This window comes from Ammospiza nelsoni, chromosome 3, assembly GCF_027579445.1.
Source record: "Ammospiza nelsoni isolate bAmmNel1 chromosome 3, bAmmNel1.pri, whole genome shotgun sequence".
In the NCBI taxonomy this organism is placed as follows: Eukaryota; Metazoa; Chordata; class Aves; order Passeriformes; family Passerellidae; genus Ammospiza; species Ammospiza nelsoni.
Window position 1 is genome coordinate 97,191,820 of NC_080635.1, and position 21,319 is coordinate 97,213,138.

Sequence of the window (21,319 nt, forward strand, 5' to 3'; positions counted from 1 at the left end):
CCGCAACAGAAGTATTACATATGGTCTCAAATAAACAGTTTCCTAGAAAAATACTGGGGCCTACCCAAATTAAATTAATTGCAATAGTCACATTACTTGGTCTGTCAAATTATTCTGGAAGGTCTCTCTTCTTCCTGACATTAATTTCTACAGGAATGTGCCCACAGTTTAAGGTTCAGCTCAAAACCAGAGAAGTTATCTCCTCAAGTCACTTTTCTCTTTGTGTCAGCATTTCACCTCTCTGAACTTGCCCTGTGAATTTACTGTTTTTTAGCTTACTGCAAGAGTAAGCTAAAAAGAAATACGCCAGGTAAGGCACTGGTAATTATACTGCTGTGCTTTGCTTCTCAACTACCTTTCTGAGGAACCATTTGAATTGTAAGCTTAAGACAACCAAAACACTTTCTTCTCTTCAGGTTCTCCATTAGAGTAAATGTGCTGCCATGTTCTACCCTCTCCTTGCTCACTGATTTCAAAGATTTAAAAAGGCTACAGTTCAAAAGACTGTGCTTTTTTGTTGAAGTAATTAGAATATTCTCAGTGTTTTCACAGACCTCTTAAGCCTTCCATAATCCTTCTCTTCCAATGAAGAGTGAAATTACAATTTTCCCTAAAAAGAGGTCAGTTTGTTGTATATACTTTGACTGCATATAGTGCCAAATATAATGGGTCATCATTTCTGTCAAAACACCTCCCCAACTGTACTGAAAACAATACTCACATGCACACACCCACACCCCAGTCTCGAACTAAGGCAACGCTAAAAACACAAATATATTTTCTTATCACTACTTCTGAGGAAAGTGACTCTACAATGTTTTGGAAAAAGCAGCTATCGTAAATCAACACTGATACACCCTGTTCCATCTCTGCAAACACTAACACAGCCTAAACTCTAACATGCATTTTTACTGTAGTCTACTTGAGGATTGACAGAAGGCTAATGTACCACAACACAAAAGGACCAATAATCTTTAATAGCTCCAAAGTAAGCTACAAAGGATTATTTCCTGCATAGCCATGGGAAACAAGGACCTTTGAAAGTAATCTAGGACAATCACGTAATATCCAATGGAAGGAATGTGGAAAAGACTTCTACAGAGATAAGGTGGAGTAAGAGGAGGTCAGGAGAGTCTAAAGAGGCAGCCTGGAGTTTTGTGCAACTGGAGGCACAGCACAGGGAGAAGAGAGAGGCTGGTGAAATTCTCCACTGCCAAACTGATAAACGAGTAGGTTAATTGGGGCAAGACCATTTTTTAAATATTGAAGAGAAACACCTATCATATTTCAAACAAAAGGGGTTACAGAAATTAACATATACAAGGGTAAAGGTCTGGGTAAGAATATAATGCACTCTCCATATCTAATGGTTTTCCCTCATCTCCAATTAGACAAAAATATTGTATTACAAATTAAATTTTAAGAAAAAATATTTTAATATTTAAAATTAAAACCCTAGAAAGAATAAGACTTTCCAAAACAGAATTTAAAAAATCAAATCCCTATAATAATAGTCAGTAACACATGAAGCAACACTGCATGACAGAGTACCCATTAAGGTCTTTCCAACAAGCCATCCAACGGAGTAAAGTTTGAAAGAACATGCTACCTACCCTCTTTGAAACAAATCCACATTGAAGAATTTGTGGAGCTCCACGGAGAATTCTACCATAGCCTGAACTTCACTCATGTTTATGAGGATGAAGAAGTCAAAACTTGTCAGCACCTTAGTTACTGAAAACAAAGAGAAAACAAACTATTTAGAACACAAGCTGGGGATAGTGCACATCTGGTCCTAAAAAGGACAATGCTTACACACAGTTTTGCACAGCTTTCCTAAATATGCAGGCCCTGAGGTAAACAAGAATAGAGGATGTACCAAATCCAGCTCACAGTAACTTCTACCTTTCTTGCAAAGGAATCAAGTGTTATCAGAGAAGCATCACAACACAGCGTCAGCATAATACAATCCTGGCACTTCCTGGTACCTGCATACTGCAGCTCTGCTCAGGTTCTTGGCTGGAGAGGGAAAAATACTCTCTGACAAGGAGAAAAAGAGCATGGGCTGCTTCCAGCCCTTGCTGGCGCAGAATGTCCATGCAGGCAGCAGAGCCACAACTCTGGCATGAAGACAGCAACAGCTCAATTACAGTGTAGCCAAACAGTAAAGAGAAAGTGTCTGACCAGGTCCTGTAAGGCTTTAGACTGAGAGATTTCAGGGGAAGGCAGGAGTTAAGCAAGCAACACGCCTATTTTTAGTAATTTTTTTTGTGGTGTAATAGTAAAGTGATAATTCTCACTGTCATCTTCACAGCCACAGAGTAGCAAGTTCCTGCTACTTTACAGCTGCCTGCTGATACCTACATTTAAATCCTACAGATTTTACTAAGTTCTGCTGGTTTGCCTTCAACACTAGACTAATGAAACACACTACACCTTCCACCAACACTTGACTTTAAACTTACTAGTTTCTGCAAGCACTGTCTGGTTTGAGGACTAAGCAAACAAAAAAAATTGAGCAGGCTGTCCTTCATACACATTAGTCAATTTTTCTGGCTCTGATGTAGAAGCAATAAACATTGTCTAGAGCTTGAATGGATTATGGGTTTTATTGTTTCTAAAATTTTGAACATGCATTTGGGTGTTTGTGAAGTAGCAGGCAGTACTGAGACTAAACAGAGCAGGTGGCAAAAAAAGTCATGACTGCAGCAGGGATTATTCAGCTGAAAGCAAAGTTACTTTTAGAGGCACCACCTCTAGCCTATCAACTAAATTGTCTTAGAATATGACTCAAGATAAGACCTCCCTTTCTGTACTCACTCTAGAGGAGCTGAAAGACTTCAAGCCCTGTAACACAAGTGTAGATTTTAAACTCTAAACAAGACATTAATTCTGATCTTGGTTTAACAGCCAATACAGGGACTCTGAATGGACTTTACAAAAACACAGGAACAGTATATTATTGGTGTAACAGGGGATGAGGGAAGAGGAATTTTGCTGCATTAGGACAACATGAAGAACTTGGATCAAGGGCTCTTACCACAAGATCAAAATTACAGCATCTAGATGATGCTATTAATCCAGCTTGTCTAAAATAATCTTGTCATCATTTGAATTTCAATCAAAGGCCTTCAACAGACTAATTGAATGATGCCATAAGTTATGCTACAGTTTTGTAGTGTTAGGACTGGCAGTGACAGCCTACAGGGCTTTGCAGCAATTCCCTCTTCCACTGCTTTGTCTGTAGTACTGTATAGGGATGTCCTCTGTGGTCTTTAAAGCTAGATACAAAATGTTCTGCACTGTAATTCTCTGGAGCTGCAATACTGCATTATCACAGGGGCATCACCTACCAAAATGCAAGTATATAATCTGCAAATGAAACCTGACCTGCCACAGAGCAGAGATCCAGAGACCCTAGATCCTCTGTGACCTTTGGCTGCTGGGCAACAAACCCTGTGTGCTATGCATGAAACTGTCCAGTACTCAGAAGGAAGCCACTTCAAAGCACTCAAGGAAAAGTAAAACAATCTTTATCTTTTTAAGGATGCCATGGGGCAGTCTCATCCAATCTGCATTTTGATGGAACTACATTCTAAAGAGAGGAAGACATGACAAGGCTCTGGTGTCCTGGCACAATGAGTGGTGCTAACTCCCTGAGCAGTTTGCCTTCATGAAGTGAAGACTGTTCCTGAGGTTGCTGTTGGGCCTTGATCTGGGTCCCTGAAGTCCCCAGCAGAAAAACTCAGAACAACCCAGAACCAGTCCAATTAGGTCCATTTCATGAATGAGTTAATTCAACAAAAAACCCCAAAACTTAAGAGAGTCATATCTTGCATGACTGCCAAAAGGACTGCCCAGTGAACTTGTGGTATTCCTACTGGGTATAATAGGGCTCTAGCTGGGCCCACTCCCTCCCTTCTTCCTCTATTGAGCTTACTTAGCACTCCCAGCCAGTTCACTGAAAACTGCCTGGCATGCAATTTTTCCCTGCAGACCAAGCACAGGGTCCAGCAACCACAGTCCTGCATGACACAAGACCATGCATTTTAATCCAGTAACACAGCTCTTGCTCAACTACAAACTGCATTTGGAAAAAACAGTGTCTATGCCTTGCTCCAGTACCAACTGCAAAACCAGTAAGAAATACTGTGGCACAGTTCACAGAACAGCACATCCAGCAAGCAGGTACCCAGCTGACCACTGAGAATAGCTTTTGCTTTGTTGAGCTTCAGTGTGTTCCACGTGCACCTTAAACTGGAAGAAGGGGAACATTCACTGCCCTGGGCTGACATAAACCACGTCACTACTTTTCTGCCAAAGTCTTTCGTACCAGTGCAAAGGAAAACAGTTAGTACAGAACAGTTACAGTTCTGTGAACTATGTAATAGAAAGTGTTATGCAGTGAATAAATATTTTAAAGGAGAAACTCAACTTGGACAATGTCTTAAGCTTCTACACTAATCATACAAAAGCCAACAAAAAAATTGAACTCATGTAGAGGTATTTGTTGTACAGATTCCTGTCAAACTTACAGCTGCACTCCACAAACTTCAAATTAATATTTCATGAGTTTACTGTTGTATTTTAAAGCACATTATTAGCATTTGGAAACCAAGATATTAAACTGCATTAAGAAACAAAAGAATCCTTCAGTAGGAGCTCTCTACATGAGAAATGGAGTTTAATGCAGCATATAAACCCATACCAGAAGGTCTGATAATAAATTACGGTACCTTAATACATAAATTAGAAAGGGGGGTTCTAAACTTTTGGTAGCTACTTAACTTTTACAATCCAAATAGCATTTCTATATTCAAAAGTATTCAGAGCACTGACATTTCACATTTCCAATAGTTAAAATGTCAGTTAAAGCTACTTGATCCTACAACTGAGGGCCAAACCTTTCCTTTTCTTCATACTTCTGAAGGTTTACTTATTTTTCTAAGTTGGAAAATCTCCTATATATCCTGGCTGGTCCACGCTGTCCCCACATCATCTCACCACTTTCTTTAGTTATACAAACTAACCTTTCCTGAGGACAAAATACAAACTGGATCACAGGATAACATATTTTTAATGTTTGTCTGAAGGAAAAAAAGGATGTTTCTTTTGTTTCTTGTTTCTGGTTTTCTTTTTCCTTAATTGATCATTTTAGTGCTACTTTACAGCAGTTGCATCAGAGCACCTGAGAGTGAACTGAAAATACAGAAACCTCCTAAACCAGCTTTGTTTTCAGAAAAATGATTCTGTAACACTGCCATTAATCTAGCTGTTTGCACTGGGAACTGCAAAACCACACTTTTGCAAATGAAAAAATGAGAAATGAAACTGCAAAAAAATGTTCAAAGAATGTCTTACCTGCACTGGTAAATACTCCATTTTAGTATGTCAATCAACCAGTCTTCCAGTTCTTTGCTGTCAAAAACATACTGCTTGAACTGAAAAACAAACAAACAAACAAACACGTTTTACTATGAGCAACATCTCTAGAATGTTTCAGTACTTATGCACTTTGTTCTCTTTTCCTGCATTCTAATAACAACCTTTATCATGTCCTCTCCAACAATCTCCCAGGAACTGCCTACCATCATTCTCCAGTCTGACCTTGGGTCCTGCACTGTAGTTTTCAGCTCTCCTAAAAATACTTATGTCCTGATACGTATTTTTACAAAGTAAAAAAAAAATATATATATTTATTATATATTTTTATATATTATATATAATATATATATATATATAAGTAAAAAATATAACTTCTCATGAAGCCAATACTATGGCAAAGCTGACATTGCTATGCCCAGCCAAACTATCCCTGTCTTCACCACAGAATCCTAAGCTCCCAGAGGACTCTGGTACACCCCCAGCCTCCCCAGTCTTCAGAGAGACTCTCAGCTCTCCAGGAGCAACACAGCCCCAAAGAGGTAGGAGGATATTCCGGCCTGAGTCATCAAATACAGCTGAAGCCCCCACACAGCCTTACACAGCCACCAGGGAGGAGACAACTTACAAGAACAGGTCTGATGAGATTCTCCTGGTAAATCTCATGTCCCTTCTCCACAGGAGCCAAAATTCAGGGGACAAGGAGAAGACCATGAACTCACTTTCTTAGAGCAAACACTACAGGTAGGTCAACACCACCTAAAATTCTGAAACTCTCCCTGGAGCTCCTGATAAACCACTACTTTATTTATTAAGAAGCAGTTCATCTCTCCTGCACTCTGAAATCATCAGGGTACTTTAAAAATACAATAAAAAATTGCAAAATCTCTTTTTTATCTGATGGCCTTTAGATTTCAAAGACACAGAAAAGAGAACACTTAGTTCTACCCTCTTAAAGGAACTTTGCATCTTTCTGTATGTATATTTCAGAGAACTACAAAGACAAAATCTATCACAGCTTGTGCAGACAAGCTGTGAAACTAAACTGGTTTTGCATTAGCTCAAGAGGGAAGAAAACAGAGAAAGTAGAACATAAAAAAAAATATTATCTGGATTTTTTCTAAACAGATTTCACTTGTGCATGTCATGTTGGTATTACATATTTGATACCACAAATTTTCAATAATAACCTAGTAAAATCCTGAAGCCATAATGCCACATAAATATGGCACCGACCAAATATATTACATTTATTTAACAATACATTACAACCTGTGTCATACCAGTTCTCTTTTAAAGAGGACTGAGTTCTTTTTTTTGAAAGAGAGAGAGAAAAAAATGCAAAATTCTGAGGAACTGAATTTTTTCTAGCCTTGGATTTTGTATTTTATATTCAGTGGAAATCAAAAGTAAAACTGAAGAACCTACTAATTAAAATAGAACAAAGCATTCATTTTGGTCCAGTCTGTTTCAAGGTGTTCATTTAACATTCAAGTAGTATTTTTCTTCAAAGTTGTTGTAGAAGCCTTGTACACCACCATTCCTGAGCTTTTTTACCAGTCCTCTTTTCCTGTATGCTCAGAGATCCAGCACCTGCCAACACAAACTCAGCCACCATCTATCTCTGTGCTGATGACTCACAGGCATGTTCCCCCCACCTGAGAACTGCCTTCAATTCCAATTTTAGCTGTTTCTTGGACACTGCCTTCAGCTGAAACTCAATGTGGTGAAAACCAAGTTCTTGACCTGACCAACCAGACTATTCCTAATGCCTACTTTCTGGGTGTGCACACTGGCACAATCTGACTGCAAACCTGGACACTGTTTTTCATTTCAATTTCTCTGGGGTCTCACAGACTTTGGCAAGACTATACAGAAGATGTGCCAAATTTTTCTGCATTCACTTAGAAATATGTCCCATCTACCCATACATCTAAAACTCTTCCAAGCTAATATCCTTTTATTTTAATTACTGTGAGGCTGAAAAAGCATAATTCACCGCATGGATTAGTTCAGCATGGTGCTGCAAAGAATCAGCCTGTTATTTTGATCATTTCACCTTTCTCTCTGCATTCCCTGCAGAGAGCCTGGACTACTGCAAGCACAACTCCTGTGTCCTTTGAAATCCTTTCAGAGCTGTGCAGCACTCAATATCACAGTGTTCTGGTTGAGACTAGAGCTTCCCAGCACTAGAAATAAACCCTGCTCCTCCATAATTCAAAAGGTGAGGGTGTAGAAAAGAAATGGTAGTTGAGTTTTGGATTGCATAATCATCATGTGGTAAAACAAGCAAATAAACAAACAAAACCCTTATGCAGAAATATTGAGAATACCTTATTCAACTCATTATCCCGATTTTAAAAAGACAACGTCACCACCACTAGACAAATACATAAGAACAGACTGTTTTACATCAGGATTTCCTAATTACCTTTTTTTTTTAAAGCTTCACAGCTATCATAATTATGTGAAGTAAATAACTACACATATAGTTAAACAATGACCTGATTTTCATGGGCTCAGGGCAAAACTCAACTATTACAATTTTCTTCATACCCAGTTCTCTAAGACTACACTATTTCCCAGCCAACCATAAGGTTTGATTCTAACAAAGATAATGCAAGGTACCGATGACATTTTAATGTGCTAGATGATAAACAGCCAACTTAATCAGGCATTAAAATTCAAGTTTTCATACTTTTTGCTTTAAATTTAGCACCAATATCTCATCCTTTATGCAGCACACTGATAAAAACAACACAGTCACTACTTTGAGCTGACAACTTGATTATTCCCACTGAGCACAGAAGTCATTAAGATGTTGCATTTATTTCTTTTCTTCTCCCCTATTAATAGATCATACATGTGATACAATAATTCATCTTGAACACTTATTAGGCATATTCCCTTCTATCCTAGCATTGGTCTTTGTCTGTTTGACAAATGACATGTTATTTCTAAGCTTCCTCATTAAAAACTTCAACAGGAAAAGTTCTGTGGGAGCACAGTTAAAAGTTCTTTCTTATTGATGTGTTCTCCCTCCACCACAAAAACCCCTGCTGCAAAACAGACCCCATGCTTACAGATGTCAGCATTTTTCCTCCCAGTATGGACACTAACTTCTTCTCACTTCAGCCAACCATTTATGCTAAACAAAAACTGCATCATCTCTGAGATGCCTTCTCCTCTTTCTCATTAAAATGAACTGAGCAATGGTTTCAACAGTAATTTGCACTGAAAAATGGAAACAGAACATGAACAAACCAAACTGAATGCTTTATTTGCCTTTTACTAAGACCTCCCATAAAAATAAAACCCACATTTTCAAAATTATGAAAGGGGTATGAAATAACTTGCACAAATGTGACTGCTTTTGAGTCGGAAACAACTAAAATGAAGCATTTTGATGATAACCAGTAGCAGTTCAGGATATGTGCTACTACATTATGCCAGCCACCTTGTCCCACTTTGATCCCACACATTGGCTGAGTGAGAAAAATGAACTTCCACACACTCATGCCAAGAACCATGGAGAGTGGACCATGAAAATCAGCAGTAAAGCTGAGCTACCTCAACAACAGCGGTGAAAATAAATACCTCTGACTATAGCAGCAGTAATGCAGTTATGTAGAAATACACCTGCAAATGCAGAAATACATCTGTAAATTTATTACTTGCTTTGCCTATCATCTTCCATTAATGAACTCACAATCTATCTTTTCCTAACCTATTCAGAGGAGCATTATAGAGGAAAAACCAAAATGAAGTGCTTATACTAAACAATCAACCAAAGTTTTTTGGAACTTTACATAAAAAGCATGTAAGAACTTTACAGTAAATGGGAAAAAACCCAATAAATTGCAGGCTGTAGTATTTTGGCTTTAAAATACCCAAATTGCATAGCCCAAACTACTGAGTTTATGAAGGATGCATCAGATAAGAATTAAAAAAGCAGGAGAGGGATGCTTACTAAAATAATTTGATTCCATCCAGTGGAATACGTTCTTCATAAAACCTTAAGGGTCTATCTAAGTGTACTTAAAACATACTTCATTTTCCTACTTACACAAAGGAAGAAAGCTCTCTCTCTTTGAATACCATGTCCCAAAAATGTCATTAAATAAAAAATAGCTTTCATATGGATGGATCAATTTGGCATTAAAATGTCTCCAATGACTGTTAACATCATTACTCTGCCATATTTTATGAATCAAAATTCTCCAAAAGAAAGCTGCAACTTCTCTCCCACCACAAGTAAACTTGTTTTCAAAAAAATAAACCCTTTTTTTCAAGAGAAATGAAAAATACTAACGCTATATGATCAATAAATTATTTTTAATAGGTAATAATTCTGTATTATTGTCCTCTGTAAATAAAACAACACAATTTACAGAGTTGAGTCATTGTTCCAATATCTGCTCTGAGGTCATTCTTTGACAAGACAGTAAATACAGTTTAGATCTGACAGGTTGATTTTGTATTGGAAGGCTTTATGCCAAATAGTTACTGTATTTCCTCCCACAGTAGGCATTAAGTTAGCACAAATGATATATTGCACACTCTTATTAACTTAAGAAATGTGATAGCTCGGCTGCCTGATCGAAGCTACATTAGGGGATAATCTGATAGTAAATCTGATCCAGGATCAGTGGTCACAAAACCACTTCCTTGGTAGTTGCTACAGTAATAGCATTGGTGGTGATAAGGCTGGATCAGCCAACAAAGAAAAACACTGACTCTGACAGGGCATTCTTACAAATATAATTGCTTTCAGAAAGACACAGGAGTACTGTATCAAAAACTATTTTATTTTTCAACATCTAAAGTTAATAACCCAATATAAAGGCAGCTGATTTGGGGATATCTAGTACATCTTTAAAAACATAATCCTTGACTTCATTTTTTTCACAGAATCATTAAAGTTGGAAAAGACTTCTAAAATCATCAAGTTCAACCTTTAACCAAACACTGCTATCTCTACCACAAGACCATGTCCTCAAGTGCCAACTCCACACTTTAAACACATTTAGGGATGGTGATCTCACCACTGCCTTAAGGCACCTCTTTTCAGTGTTTGACAACTGTTTCAGTGAAGAAATTTTCCTATCTAAACTTTCCCTGACACAATTTAAAGCCATTTTCTCTCATTCTATCACTTATTACTTGGGAAAAGAGACCAACCCCCATCTTGCTACACCCTCTTCCAGGTAGTTGTAGAGAGTGATAAGGTCTTCCCTGAGCCTCCTTTTCTCCAGGATAAACACCCCCAGCTCCCCACAGGACTTTTGCTCCAGTGCTGCTGCCCTCCTCTGGACTCACTCCAGCCCCTCAATGTTTGCCTTGTAGTGAGGGGCCCAGAACTGGACACAGGATTCCAGATGCAGCCTCACCAGTGCTGAGTACAGAGGGACAATCACTGCCCTGCTCCTGCTGGCCACACTAGTGCTGATTTCCCTGGGGTTTGGTTTCCAGTTTCCTACCATATTAACAAACAAATTGAGGTAAGCATTATAACACATAAATTTAGGTTAAAAGTTTAACTCTTTGATCTTCAGTGCAAAAAAACCAAACCTACAAACTGGAAATATAAAACACTGTTTTTAACATCTCATAATATCTGCCCATAGTTTTTATTCAATACTCACCTGAAAAAAGTCATATATTCTTGTTTTGTTCTTCCTTTGTTAATGATTTTCTGACAATGAAGAGTGTCAGACCCTCTCTTCAATTGATCCTTCTTCTAAGACCCTGTCTGTAACCTTTCTGCTACACAAAACATGCACTAATTTTACAGTCAAATCCATATTATTCTAGTACAAATTGCAATTTAGTTCTGGTTCAATGATACAAGTGCAAAGTGGAAGGACAATTTAGCAGACTGTCACTGCAAGCCATGACCTAATGAAGTCATAAAAAGTATTTCAGAACGTGCATCAAAGCTTTTCAAAAACATATTGTAGCAAACAAACACCTATATGTCAATTTGGCCCAAGGCTTTAAGCTCTCTTGATGCTCACTTATCTTCATACTGACCAGATAAGGAAGAAATACTTTTCTCTGCAACCTCAGGTGGCACTTCCAGCAGCTTGAATTGAGCACTTCCAAATCTAAGAGCACTAAGCTGAAACATATCTAAACTAATAAATTCACTTAGTTATTACCCAAACCAGCCAAGCACAAGATTTTAATGCTCTGTCCTTAATGTTCCACACTCTTTCTTTCTGCCACTGAAGCCTGGAGCAAAACAGATCTGACCTAACAGAAAACAAACAAACAAGCAAACCATCCAAGCAAACAAACAAAACCAACAAAAATCAAACAAAACCCCCACAAACAAATGAAACCAACCAACCCACGCTTCCCACTCCCAAGAAAAAAAAATGCAATAAAATTTAATCATTTTCTACTTTTTTTCACTGTTTAGAAGAGAAGGGACTAAACAATATGCAGAGTACTGTGTGTGCTTTTTTATTGAGAAATGCTGAGGCAAAAAAGTCTTTAAAGAAACAAGTGTCAAGTAAAGATAACACTGATCAGCACTGGTGGACAGCTGTGATGGTAGCTTGCGCAAACTGAGCAGATCTTAGCATGCACACTATAAGATTGGATGCCAGTAAGCACCCTGAGAAAACAGCACATTATATATCAGTAGCAAAGTCTTTAAATTAAATCCTTTTGCTACCCTTGCAGACTTGCTTGCACCCACGCCACAAACAGCCATCTTTGCAATTGTGTTAGCAGTTGTGGGAGGCAAAAAGCCCCACAGCATCAAACCAAACCTTTACAGATATTTTGTAGGTTATTCTGTAAGATATTGGTGGTTGGGGGGGCGGGGGGCAGTTGGTTAGCTTTTTTTATTTTTAATTTAAACTGCAACATTTCACTCATTTAAATACAGCATGATTCCACAAACAGCTGCACTGATCTACCTCAGAGTATGGCTATATTAACATCTAACCCCGAAGAAGTGAGTGAGGGCACAGCAAGAATTTAAGCCAACTTTGTCCAGAAAACTGCACTGAGTCTCCTACACTAGAAACAGCTTCAGAAGTTTCTGCCTCAGGTGCTCATTCACATCTTCACAGCATCAATACAATCGCCCCCTCAACACTGCCAACACAGTGCTTGTGGGACAGCATTTTAAAATTAATTAGTTACCATTTTAGAATAATCTATTTTTGCAGGGCTTGATCAGATCACTTCCTTATCCGGTTTCAAAGCACAGCTCCACAAATAGCAGTGCCATGGAGCATGGGGAAGGGAAGCACGCAGCAGCACAGCACAGCGCTTCCCTGGCCAGTTGTCCCTCAGCCTCCATAAGCCACAGCCTTGGCACAGCAAAGCAAAGAGATCTCAGTAGCAGGGTGAAAGAAACTGCCCCTTCTCACAGCCATTCCTGAGGTGGTATTTTTACCCTTCATTCCTTTCTTTGATTCACCCCCAAAGCTGGACAGTAACTCCCTACCCCTGCCCCACTTCTACCATGGATGGACACCACCCCAGAGCCCAAGCAGCAGCTCAGTCTAACCTCCCCCTGCCCCACAGGGCAGTTCTGCTCTCTACTCACAGGCCTGGTTTCCCAGGGAGCCAACGTCTCACCTAGGAACCCTCCTTGGCACCCCAGGCCATCTCCTTCCAGAAGGAGGCACAGAAAGATGGAAAGCTGAGCAGCTTCCAGCAGTTTTGTCCCAAATGGTCCAAAAATATGCTCTGCCTGCAGAGAGACCAACCAACACATCTGGTGTCAGGAGACAGGCACCATTTTTGCTGAAGAAGGGCTCTTCTGCTCCCTGTCACGGAGGAAGAGAGGGACAGGGCTGCCCGAGTCAGTGCAGCCCGCTCCATCCGAGCTCCACAGGCTGCAGCCCTCCCTCAGAGCGCCGGCACTGCTCCTGCCCCAATGCACTGCCACAGTATCTCACTGAAGAGTCCTATGAAACAGGCAAGTAGAGCTGCATTAACAAATTCAGTTTCAAGATCTGCTTTTGTTTATGTTGCAGCTTGAAGGTTTCATGCTCCTCTTACCTCGGCTCCCCACATGGCATTTCACTTACAGAACAATGCTGACGTGTTATAAGCTGCTAAAAACACTGACACAAACCTAAAATGGCAAGACTCTGTTTCCAAAATAGCACATTGGAAACAAAACAAATCTAATTATCACCTTTAGCAACTTCAATGGGTACACTTGCAGGGTTACATCAAAACAAATCAGAAAACTGTTTTCTGAATTAGCTTGAACCATCACCAATGCTACTTAAACAATTTTTGACAGTGTTTTGTATGGAACAGTTTTTGTTCACTCCTTTTCTCCTACAATTTACTTGTCATGTTTAGTTAGAAATTCTCGTACTAACGTTTTGTAATCATTAAATCCCTCACATGCTGCTTTCACATTTGCTACAACTAGAACAAGTACCACCCCTTAAATACAGCACAAATATTCAGGGAAAAAAAGGCCAAACAACTAGGAACAAAATCATCAGAGGCTTTCCCTACCCTGCTATCACGGCTAGTTGGTTTTCAAAAGGTTATTGTTCCTTCCTTTCCCACCTGAGAATAGCAAAGTGACTGGCGATGAAAATTCATCATTCTAGCTAAACTTCATCAGGTTTTACACATTTCCATCAAAAGGCGGGTAACATCTGCTAGAGCTTCGAGTCACAGACTCAAAATTCAGCTCAAACATTAGTAGCATTAGCTGGCACTCAAACCAATTTCACAGGTACACAATGCACCTTCCACAGGTTGTCTCTTAAGGACGTGCAAAATAAAATTAATAACAGGTAACCCTATGGCTCAGAGCTTCTGCCCCAGCAACAAGGGCCTTCACAAGAAAAAAAAGCCTAGCATGAAAGAATGATGACAAATGTGGAGATCTAGGTCCTGACTTCCATGTTCAGATCAAGTATTGACCTCACTCATTAAAAGGTTTTTTCCTCTAAGCTGTTTTACATGTAAAGCAGTAAAACATGTCTTCTACTATCTATGGTTTCTTGTTTCAGTACTTCAAATATCTTCAATACCTTGGCATGTTTCAATCTGGATTTTTTCAACACAGTGAGGGACTGAAGGTCAGAGGTACCAGGAAACATCAGCTCTAGAATCATCTGATAGCTATCATCTTGGAATTTACCCAGAAAATCTTTTAAAACATATATAAGCATTTATAGAAAGCTAGATGGGCCACATATAAATAGACAGAAAAGCAAGCATAATTAAGTTTAAAAGCTTATATGCAACTACTACTACCTCTACTACTAAAACTCAGGAGCATTAATTACATTGTTTGGACTGATTTTTTACATGGAAATACACAATCATTATGCAGAGAAATAATCAAGCGATAACAGAATTGACAGCCTGGGGAGAAAGTACAGCTTCTTCTACAGAAGCACAAATACTACAACATTTTCCTTGTAAATTTCAATGGAAAGAAGACAGAAAATGTACTGCAGGCCATTCTAATATGAAAATTGAAAGGGAAAGCTTTCTTATTAACTTTAGAAAAATAATCTAAAGCATAAAGGGAATTCAGTTTATTTTATAGCTAGAAAGCACTAGAAAGCATTATCTCTCAACTGTTGAGAGATCCTTTATGCAACAGGTAATGAGTGACCTATGGCATTGTCAGTAACATGGATTAATTCTTGAGGTCACAGCACGTGAACAGGTTGTGATTATAGTAAGCAGACTTGCATCTGGAGAACAAGTCAGTTTGTTATTTCAAAATGTCGGAGGTCAAGTGTAAATCCTCCTGCAAAATTAACTGTTGAATGCTATAGATTTCTTCTTGACTTGGGGGTATGATGTGTATGGGTTTGTGATTTATTTCACAAAGAAGATTCAGCAAACCATATGCACACATATGTACGAATATATGTGTATAATTCTATAGTTTTAGAGCTAACAAATTTATAACTTTTCACTAGAATATAACTTTTCACTAGAAAGCTAAATACATATGCTTTCCTTTCTTTCTGATACAGGACTTGTAATTCAGAAATGCAGACATGTTTTATTTAGTTTTGGTAAGAAATACTGGTAAGTGAAACTTTTAATCTTGTTTCCAACAAAATTGCTTGCACAATATAAAGTTCAAAATTCTTTGCATCAAAAATGTTCCCAATTTCAAAACCTCTACAGAAAATCCATTACAAAAAAAGCACTGAAACTATTTAACAAAAAACAGAATTGATGCAATTTCAATTTGCATTAGCATTTTCAACTTTTGTTCCACTTGTAAGTTGAGCTCTTGATTCTGTTTCTTACTTCTCTGTCTGTTCTTTCCAAGAACAATGCTGTCACAAATTTCCTGCTAGAAGTAAACACAATTTGCTCACCTGACTTCTTCCTGACCCAAAACTATGGCCAACTTATTTCCTCCCTTTCAGATTTTTTTCTTGTATACTCTTTGTTATATACTCTTGTTACCACAAAGGTTCCACACATTGTTCTTCGAGGAAGATGGTTTGTACAACAGACTTTTACAAATATCAGCAACACCACATCACTAAATACCAACTGCTTTTGCTATAAATGAAAGCATAAATATTTAATTATGTCCCTACTTCAACAGTTAACTTATTTTTCGACACACAATACTTAATGACACGTGTCCAACAAATTAATTTGTTCAAAAGGTGCTTAGCAAAATGCTAGAGAAGGCCAAAATCATCAGATGTGTAGCAAACATAAAATCACGTGTCTTGCCAAGGAGAAAACACATGGCACACTAATATTAACAGAATGTAAGGACATACTTTACTGCTTTGCCTAGCTGTGGCAGAAAAACATAGAACTAGTTTTTTTACAGAAGCACTGTATAATTGTAACAAGCTCAAAGGGACCAAAAATGTGACTTTTGAGTGGATTTCCCCAATCTCTCACTCCTGTTTTAAAGCAGCAGGATTGTGACTTCTAGAACCATTGAATACAATCATCCCAAGTTCGAAGAGATCTTTAAAGATCACCAAGTCCAAATGGCAACCCAGCACTACCACGGTAACCACTGAACTGTACCACCAGGATATAGGAAATTATAAAAGTTTTGAAGATTGCAAAATAAACAAACTTTTCATTAACAAAAAAGAAAAATCACACCTTCCATGCTTGTTCATTAGGAGGAATACTGAATGCAAAATTAAATAATTAATAATTCAAAAAACTCTGAGCTATGCTCTTAGTTAACCAAAATAAACTCATGTTCTGGTACTTGACACAGTAGTACATTTAGGCTACGGGTTCTCTGAGCAACAGCCTGTCAGAGGTAACTGACATACAATAACAGGCTGTCAAAACAAACATCCATCAGGGACAAAGGCTGGTCAACACACAGGTGCTACTCATCTTTCCTGCCATGAAAACAAAGCACTAGTGAGACTGTATTTTTCCATACAGAGAAAAAGGGGAAGGGGAAAACCCACACAATAAAACTGCAACTCTTCCACCTTGGCTAACAAGAGACTATATTCTGCCAAGGCTGTCCTATACTGTGTAGGGACTGGGAGATGAAAAAGAACAAAAGAGACTTCAAGACAGAAAATACAAAGTGCAAGATGAAACAGTTACCAAGCAAAGATGAGTAACATTAGTCTTCATCACAATAACAACTTCAAACACTGAAACAAGGTCAACAGTAACAAGAATTCACAACCCTTGATTGTTGATTCTCACACTGAGGTCCATCTTTGGTACTGAGTTAACTTTCAAATTTATTCAAGACAGCAACCAGTCCCAGAGAGAGACACAGGCACCAGCACTCTCAGCATTACATTAATAAACATTTGGTTACCTGCTTCCTAGGCTGGTGCAGGCAACCAGGTTCTCTTCAAGGAAAAAACAGCGCAAGAGTCAGAGCTCACGAAGGGCTCCCCTACCTTTACCTGCAGTAGTTCAAAACCTTGCCACTCAAAGTAATCTGCCTCATTCCTCTGCCAGGATTTGCTTTCCTGTGCACCTCCCCAGGCCAACAGATGGCTGTGGCATTCATATCCCATTCTAATCACTTCCAGCAAGAGAGCACCAAAACGCCAGATTGTAACCTGGTGAGAATGAGATACTGCTAGAAACATCCTGTCAAAGAGTGCTCATCATATCTCAAAACCACAACCAAGTCCACTAGAACTTGTCAGTGTCTTTGTCAGCAGATAACTGACTAGCAAAGTCAACAAGGAATGTTGGAGTGAGCAACGGATCTCAGTTTCTACATCTCCCCCTGCTTAGGAACTGATTTCACTAATTCTGTATTTGTGAGAAAAAAGCACCAGAGACAGTCCTGGAACTGAGCTTTGAACCCCATGGGCTGCCAAGGGAAATGCTAAAACCACAATACTGCAGTGTCAGGTAACAGCATCACATCATCACTGGGGCTTCAGAAGAGACGCAAGGGCTTAGCTCTTCTGAAATCTGAACAGAGCCCAATGTGCTATTTTTGAGGTTTTACTTCGCTCAAAACAAAAGTAAATTCTATCGCAATGGAATCAAATTGAATCAATAACTGTGTTGGTTTGTCTGGCACATTTTCAAAATCACAGTTTTGAAGACAGAATTTGGTTGCTGTGTGCACTTTACTATTACTGATTACTATTCATGCCAAACCTTATACAGGCCAGTCAAATTGACCGTAATTTGAATTGAAAGTAACAAATCAGTTTTACTAATAAAGGACTAATTAAAGTCCAAAACCAGTATTTTCACATATCAGTCAACTCTCAACAGTAGTGTAGGATTGTATTTCACACAGGGGATATTTAAACCACTCCAAAGAATGAGTTCAAATTTGTATTCTCTGACTTTTATCAGTTGCCAAAGGAAAGCTTAAGAATTTACTTATGCCACTTACAGGGGGGGAAAGAAAACAATTGGTCCATCCAAGGAAAATGCAGACTAAGATTTACAGCTGTGCTCTGACACACCAAATGCAGGTACTCAGACTGTCATTACTGATACAGTCATATGGAAGAAACAGAACAAGATCACAACTCTGTCCTTCACTCATTTAAAGTACTTGCAAAGATGCAGCCAGAGCCCAGATTATTGTCCACTTCCTACAAAACAATTCAGTTCTAATGGGCAATGAACTGTTGAACAGAACAATAAAAACTATGCTGGAGTACCTAATTTGTTCCTCCACAAATCCAGAATTCTTTCATTGTAAAAAAGCCGTAATGTTCCAGCAAACCAGAGATTTACTGAACTGGGTTTGGACTGTGCTATTTATCCCTCAGCAAAGGCCAAGCAATTTTTGTCTTCACAGTCAAACTGCAAAGTTGGAGTTATTTAATGGATGAAAATGTAATGCCTTCCCTTCCAGAGTAATACAGATTCTGCAGCATCTGCTACTTGCTATCAGGCAAGCAAACCAAAAGGTGGTGCGTGTGGAACTTACCTCAGGCTTTGCCTATTTATAAGACATTAAGCAAGTTGAAAGAACTACTTAAAAAAATAAATTAAAACCCAGTAAAACAAAATAGGCATTTATGTCCACTCTACTTGATAAAATGTAAGATCTCAAACAGTAGCTTATTTATGTTTCAGCCAGCAAAATTCTCTGCAACCAGGAGAAAGGGGAAGTGGGTTTAAACAGATCAGCACAAATATCTCTTTGGGTATAGTATCAACATGATTGTAAATCCCCAAATTACAATTTTGAAAAATCTGTTACACTGCGCAACTTCTCTTCCAAGCAGTATATTTGCAACGCATAATTATCAAATAAAGCTTTCAAATTGGTTCTGTTCGAATTTTTGCGTGAAATAAAATAAGAAACGAACATTACTTGCACCAGAGCGCTTAGTGATCGTGCAAATCCAGCCGAGCGCGCCCCGAGGTTAACTGAGCGCTGCCGCGATGCCAGGGTGGGCAGCGGGGTGAGGAGCATCCGCGGGAGGCAGGGCCCCGCCGCCCAGCCCAGCCCTGCCCTGCCCTGCCCTGCCTGCTCCGAGGGGCACGGGCTGTTCCCGCTCGCACCGGGAGGCGGGGGCCGCCAGTGCCGCCCTCCGCGCACCAGGAAATAGCTGGGAGTTATTCCTAACGCTCGGCCAGCAACTTTCCACACCGCACGCAGAAGCCGACATTTAAAATAAATAAATAAATAAATAAATAAGTAAAAAATTAACGCCCCTTCCTCGCCCCCTCGCCTCTGTTTCAAACCCTGTGAGGGTCCCGTATGTCTCAGGAAAGGAAGGAGGGGGAAAGCACCATTGCCTCCAGCAGTTCCTAGTACCACGGCCGGCCCTCGGACACTTCGCGGCGGGGACGAGCGGGACATTATTTCTGACCTATTTTCGGCGCCGTCTCGGAGCGATAAACAATCAACAGCGGCGGCCAAACGCTGCCTGGGCACAAACTTGTCCGGCCACGAGCCGCTCCCGGGGGCCACGAACCACCCCCGACCGGGGGCTCGGAAAGAGTCTCCAGACCGCGGCGGCGGCGGCCGAGCCCCCGCCCCACCTCGCCGCCCACCCGGTGGGGCTGGGGAAAGGCTCCCCGAGTTTTCCTGCCGGGGAGCGGGGGGTCAGACCGACACAAACAAGTCCCCTGCCCGCCATGCCCGCGGCCCCGGAGACAGGCCGGCCACGGAGGGTTGCCCGCCTGCCCCAGCCCTCCGGGAGGGGACGGACACGGTCCCGCCGCTCTGCCCGACCACCCTGTACCCCCTCGCCGCTCCCCGGCACCGACCTGGGACACAAAGGAGCGGCCGCCGCTGCCCGCCGATCGCCCGTGCTCCCCGCGGAGTCCAGGCCGCGGCAGCACCGGGATGGCGTAGCGCAGGCATCCGACGCCAGCGCTTGCTGCTCCCGCGACGGCCCGTGCCGCCGGCGCCCGCTCTGCGCTGGGCGGGGAGCGAGGGGGGGCGCTGGGAGCCGGCCGAGCGCCGCTTCCTGCTGCCCGGCGCCGAGGGGCGGCGGGTGCCGGAGCCGCCGCTGGGAGGGCTGCGCCGGCGGCTAAGCAGAGGCCGGTGGTAGCGGCCGCATCCTCGGTCCCGCGCCGGGATTTCCGCGCCGCCTCGCTCCGGCTCCGAGGAGTCTCCCGTGCGGCTCCCGCGGCGGCCGCTGCTGGCAGCGGGAGCCCCGGCTGTCCCCGCGATGCGCCCGGCTGGCGCTCGTGCTCCCCCTGCCGCCGGGCCGCGGCTCGGGCCCCTCCCGCGGCTCCGCGGGGCCGGTGGGGGCGGCCCCCAAGGGCCAGGAGAGCCCCGGGGCGGGAGGAGCGCGACCCACGCAGGGCTCAGCCCTCGCTGCTTTCCCCCCGCGGCCCGCTCCCCGGAGAGCCCTTCGTGGCGCTCGCCGTGACGGGGGAGGCCTGCCCTCTGCCGCCGGCGCTGCCTTCCCCGTGCCCGCTGTCCCGGCCTGGGCACGGAGCAGAGAGCGGCCCGCGGGGAGAGCGCTCCTCGGGGGGTGGGGGCAGCGGCGGGCCCGGCCCGCTGTGGGGCACCTGCCAGCCGGTGCTGGACGGGCGCTAATGAGCATTTATTGAGAAAAAGTTCTCGTTCTGAAGTAAGACTTTTTATCAGTACGTGATACCCAAATAGTAAATCGGCTGTAAACGGCAGTAATAAAACTGGTAGTCTTTAACGTTGAGGAGGAGGGATGCTGGGTACTACTCTCTCATTAACGAGTGCGACGTGTAGCTTGAAAATTAGTTTGTTCAGAGACCTATTGCAAACAGAATGATTGTTTGTCTGAAGAAAAATCCTATTCTTCTTCCACTTCTATCTGAAAAAAAAAAATCTTGGATGTAAAGAAAATTTGTATAAAAAATAGTTTTTCAGACTTCCAGTGTGTGCTTCTTTCTCAACACCTCACTCTGTAGCTGTTTTGCAGAGAGGAATTGGAATGCGGGCAATTTGCTTTTAATTGAAGGGGTCTTTCAGTCCAGTCAGGTGGCAGCAATGTTAAATTTTACATTAGTGTTTGCATAGAATTCTTTTAATATT

General features: G+C 41.2%; 1 protein-coding gene across 3 annotated transcripts in view; it reads right to left on the reverse strand.

The window, feature by feature from the left end:
* FAM135A (family with sequence similarity 135 member A) overlaps window positions 1–20,283 on the reverse strand; it is a 79,724-nt gene extending 59,441 nt beyond the window's left edge. For all 3 annotated transcript variants that reach the window (XR_009418028.1, XM_059467577.1, XM_059467576.1), the window contains exons 1-3: window positions 20,065–20,283; window positions 5,362–5,441; window positions 1,614–1,734 (exon numbers count right to left, since the gene is read on the reverse strand). Coding sequence is in view for 2 of the 3 variants with exons in the window: in XM_059467577.1 (XP_059323560.1) it covers window positions 1,614–1,690 (77 nt within the window). In the remaining variant the exon portion in view is untranslated. The remainder of the gene's footprint in view (window positions 1–1,613; window positions 1,735–5,361; window positions 5,442–20,064) is intronic.
* Window positions 20,284–21,319: the final 1,036 nt, after the last annotated feature.